This window comes from Cynoglossus semilaevis, chromosome 7 (assembly GCF_000523025.1).
Source record: "Cynoglossus semilaevis isolate Cse_v1.0 chromosome 7, Cse_v1.0, whole genome shotgun sequence".
NCBI lineage: Eukaryota > Metazoa > Chordata > Actinopteri > Pleuronectiformes > Cynoglossidae > Cynoglossus > Cynoglossus semilaevis.
The window spans coordinates 5,096,373-5,101,722 of NC_024313.1; the positions used below are offsets into that span (position 1 = coordinate 5,096,373).

General features: G+C 38.1%; 1 protein-coding gene across 1 annotated transcript in view; it reads left to right on the forward strand.

Moving 5' to 3' along the window:
- Window positions 1–2,616: 2,616 nt before the first annotated feature.
- The window catches only part of acbd3 (acyl-Coenzyme A binding domain containing 3), a 7,279-nt gene continuing 4,545 nt past the window's right edge, over window positions 2,617–5,350 (forward strand). Inside the window, exons 1-2 of the mRNA XM_008312956.3 lie at window positions 2,617–2,936; window positions 4,358–4,499. Coding sequence (XP_008311178.1) covers window positions 2,672–2,936; window positions 4,358–4,499 — 407 coding nt within the window. The 5' untranslated portion in view covers window positions 2,617–2,671. The remainder of the gene's footprint in view (window positions 2,937–4,357; window positions 4,500–5,350) is intronic.

Sequence of the window (5,350 nt, forward strand, 5' to 3'; positions counted from 1 at the left end):
TTTGCACAATCCTCACATCACACATACATTTGCACATTTGGACTTGTTGTGTTTTAGCTATATTCTAATCTGGGTTCTTTATTATTCTAGACCAGTTTATTTATCAATATCCCCAAGTCAATTTTGTACCATTTCATGTTTTTCATGCAGTGTTGACAGCTGTTTGTTTTAAATGTCTGAATAACACAAAATGCATATTTCTACCTGGAGGCAGTGATGAATTTCACTCAGGTAAAACAAATGCACACCTGATATTAAGTTAAAGAAGAATGTTGTTGAAATTTAGTGTGATATAAACATTTGGTCATTTCTGTGCAAAACCAATGAAAAAGTATCAATGTACAATTCAGTCTGGGGCAGAAATGTTTTATACTGCAGCAGATGATGTTCAGTGGTAATAAGTAGATTTTCACCCATGTGACTTTGTCCTTCATGGTAGAATGATGCAAAATTGTAAGATTTTCACCCATGTGACTATGTCCTTCATGGTAGAATGATGCAAAATTTAACAAAGTTCTCAAAAAAAAAAATCAAACACATTAACCAGAAGTTTCTGCCAAAAAGACAGTCTTTTTAAAACAATATTTTCTACATCTTCCACATTTCTTAGACTTTAACATGTTGATGTAATGTACTGGATTGTTGCACACACACAGTACATAAAAAAGTAGGCCTTACACTCAATATCCAGACTCACATCACCATTGATCCATGGTTTGTAGGAGTGTTTCCTGTTCCCATTCCAGGAGCAGGAGAGCTCATCTGAATACACAAAGCTCTGTTCAAAAGTACTGAGAAGTGCTCACTTGTTATTGAATGGCTTGCTTTCATTTGCTTCAGAGGGGGATCAAGTCAAAAGATCAGATAACATCACAGACAGACTAATTTACTACAATGTATTTGACATGACATGCAATGCAGCCATTCCCTTTGGTGGTCAGGATGTTTTGGATTTTGTGGTGTTTGTTTCTCTTTTACATACTTGAAATATTACATAATTTAATCTGTCTCATGTTACATCACTTTAGGTTTGGTTCAACATAATTATGGCAATAAAAAGCCGGAGATGACCACATCCGTTACCACATCCTCTCCATCTCAGAATTCATTGGCCAGAACTTTGGCTGGCCGCATTTTTTGGTAAAATTAATTTTTCTGTAATTATTTTAATTGTTATCATATTCATAATTACAACCAGTTGTAGTATTGTGGTGCACCCATTTATTTTGTTGTTTATTTGACCCATACATTTATGAAGAATAGTTGATCATAGCCAGTATAAAATCACAATACTAATGTATCACCATTATATCACTAACTTCTCACAATGTTGTGTCTGGTTAACTCTGAATGGCACTCTTCTCTGGTTTCTCATGATGATCACTGTGGGAAACTCACTTCTTGACCCTTGTTGGATCATTTCTTATGCACAAAAGCCCTTATTGATCTCTACACTTTGACACATTGTTCAGGTGTAGATTGTTGTCAAAGGCACTCGCAGTTCAAAAGCGGCTTTGTGTCAAGGCCCTAATTGGGTATTGCCTGTGTGCACGGACCAGATTGCTATGCTAAATCAGGCTGTTGAAGTTCCTGGACTTTGTAATGTTCAATGACAGGTTTTCCAATCGTGGCCGGTAGATGAAGGGACAATGAAGTGCACATTTTCTGAAGGATCTATGTAAAATCAACACATTTTTGTCACACTTTTGCTTTTCCATTTGTATCTAATCATTATTTGTAATTTAAAAACCCATAATAATAGAGGTCTCACATTTAATGAATTGTTTTAAACTTGATTATTGCACTGTAAATTAATCTAAACTGACTGCACTTCCGAACATCAGACAGTAAATAACACTTGGTGATTTTATTGGCCATTTCCAGTTGGCTGCTGCCTCTTGTAGACACAAACACAAGCACGTTCACACCTTGAAAGAGTTTAAAGACAATTTACAATTTGTTGATGTGAACAATTATACATCCAACCTGCAGACAGACAGGAAAATGATCCTGACAAGTTTACAGATGCATGTTAAAATGTCAGCTTCTAAATGCTTTTGTTACCACTGCAGTGTTTTGTATTTGGGGAGAATAAAAATAAGGCTATGTCTGTTTGAATAGAAGCATGTGTTCAATGCAAAAAGTATAGTGTAGTATAGTAAGACATAGTACCCAAATTAGTATTCAAGCAGGATCATATTTAAGCCTGTATAATTAAATATAACTACAATTTCTACTTTTGTTGAATTATGTTGTACAAATGTAGTTATATGTGCTCTCTCCCCCTGTAGGGGAGAAAGGGTAACTATAAAAAATGAAAGGAAATCAAGTTATACGTTATATTCAGCAGTATGCTTTAAATATTATGATATGAGACAATTCTTAAAATAACGTATAGTACTATATGTATTATTCTGTATGAATCTATATTAATGATTGACTTCATTTAAAAATGTTCATTTGGTTGTCGTTACTGTCCTTTTATGTGCATGTACATCAAGTAGGAGAAGAATTTAGGGACACAAACTGTATGTAAAGTTGATTCTGTTTCTATACTCGTCCACAACGTCATCATTATTTACATCGGGTGGTGAAAAAAAAAATCTCCCGGAACTTCCGCCAAGTCTAAACGGAAGTAGGTACGTGGCCGCTTCAGCTGACAGTCTACATCATGGCGACAGAGGTTCAGAGCGGCGACCTCGACAGTGCTGCATCTAGCCGGCTCGAAGTTTCCATCGATGGCCTCACTCTTAGTCCAGACTCGGAGGGTGAGCAGAGTCAGGTGGAAGAGCCGGAGCCCAAACCCACGGAACCCGAGACCGAGACGCCGGGAGCCGACGAGGGCGAAGATGGAGAGACTGCCAAGTCTGCTATAGAGGGGAAATGGGGGTTTCCTCTGCTGGAGTTGTACGGGATGGCGCTGAAATTTTTTAAAGGTATTGTGAGTACACATTCTATAATATCACAGCAGCAACGCAAACACACCGTACTGTCGGTGCTGAGCCTTAAATCTGTGAGACGTAGCCCTCGGTGGTGCTAGCATGTTGCTATCATTAGCGGCTAACTGTCACTTCTGTCAGCTGCAATGTCCCATAGCCGTACAGATTACCACTGGCTAACGTGCCATTAAAGGCTAAAAAGCAGAAAAAACTAAACAAAAAAAACGTTTGGCTGTGGACTAAATGTCTACTGGACATTGTCTGTTTACTTGGTGTATTTATTCTACAGTGATCACAGTCACCGGACTTGTTCTACGACTGTCCAGTGAGGTACGTGTTGTAGGGAGGTCGAATTGTACGACTGCAAACGTCCAGATAGGACAGATAGTTAAAGATGTGAATCATCATCTACTGCTTTGACACAACAGAGTCGGACAGTCAACTTGCATGCAACGAAATCCACAGTCAGTTTAGTGTTTAAGGAAGTAGAAATATTTTTAAAACTGCTCCACAGTCCTGGGCCCAGCCTGTTTGACTGCTCTACTGCCTTCCCATGTATATCCGCACCACTCCCATACTCGAGACTCCGGGCAGCGTGTTTTCACTCCCCCATTCAAACTGTGGTCTTGATTTGTTTTTTTCCAGAAACCTTTTACATTAGTCACTTATTTCCTCGGAACCCACCACAGCAGAAATATGTAAAGTTTACACCTTAAAATGGTAGCTCAATTAATATTTATCTTTTAAAAATGCTATCTACTTGACTGTGTGCCTCACAGTATACCGTTTAGGACATAATCATAAGCCTCTTTTCAGAGAGGTTATTCCTCAAATTATTCTCTATATACTTTTATACAGAGCAGGACATTCATTCTGAGTGTGTTGATTATATCTAGTTTCATTTACTTGTTGGAAGAAAGAATAACCCCCCGACTATAACTGAGATATTCCTCTTATTCTCCTGTCCTCCTTCTGTCCTCCAACGATTGATCTGTAACATCATTACTATGTAAATACACATTGTTTTTGTGGTATGCCTCAGTAAACAGGCCAGTTCATGTGGGTACTTTTGAGATGCAATAACTTTGTAATCTTTCTAAATCCTAGAATTGTTACATTAGGAAACGTGATGTAAAAATCCTCATGTTCTGTGTATGTTAACAGTCTGTCAGTTTTGTATATCAAGGTTTTTCCCAAAATCCTCATCTTTTTAATGTTTCAGCTACTGAAAGAAGAAGAATGTTACACTTTTCTCCCTGTTAATGAAATATAAATTTGATACATCTTATTTGTTTTATTAAACTGCTGCTGCTGTTGCTCTGACCTTGTTGTACCCAACAATCAGGCCGAGTGTTGACTCGAGAACATTTGTGCCAACCGGATATTGATAGTAAATTGTGTTGTGTTGCTTCTCACAGATAAAGATGGCAAAGCGTTCCATCCCACCTATGAGGAGAAGCTCCGACTGGTGGCTCTCCACAAACAGGTTCTGCTGGGCCCCTATAATCCTGATGCTTCGCCGGAGGTGGGCTTCTTTGACGTTTTAGGCAATGACCGCAGGTAAACCCCCCATGATAAAACAGCTTGTGTGGGTGCGTGAGTGACCTTTAAACTATAGTAGACATTCCAGCGGTTTGTGTTTCAGTGGAGAGCATGTTTGCCCATTATTGCCTCTATTTGAATCCTTAATGTTTTCCACATAGTAACCACTAAAAATGGACCTAAAATAGTTTATTCTTTGTTTGTTAATAAAAATACACATTTATTTGATCTGCGGTTGCTGTCGTGAGATTCTGCCTTCATTGATGCATCAGATAATAGACATGTTTTCTCTGCAGACAGGGCCGTTATGCACATGCACTGTCTATAAAGCTGTGCTTTGTATTTTGTCTATAAAATGGACTGACACTGCTGTCCTTACAATTCCATTGATTTCTTGTAAAAAATATGTTTTAGTCTCTGCGTTACTGCTACCTAAACATTTACCCAGATCCTTCACACTCACACAGATGCTGCCTTTTGCACATTTATTTAAAGAACAGTCCGTTCTCAGCATGAATAATCCTCATCCCCAAAACATGCAGATGGTAGTTTTGCATGGCTCCAGGAACCTGCTTCTATTATCTCTGTCTCTGTTATCAAGTGTCTCTGCTCAAAGTTGATAAATGGCTTCCTTTTTCACCATACATTGTCAGTTAGCATTTACTGTTCAGCTTCTTAAAGCAGCTCCAAGCCCAGTATTTACTTTGAATCTTATCACAGTATTTAGTATCTCCAGATATTACCAGACCTCACAGGTCAGTTTGTATTTTTTCTTTGTGTGCAATTCTTGATGTAGTTGCATATTTAGGAAATCTACATTTCTGGAAAAGTTCCAAAGTCAGCAAGTTTTTATTTCTGTGCTGAATTAT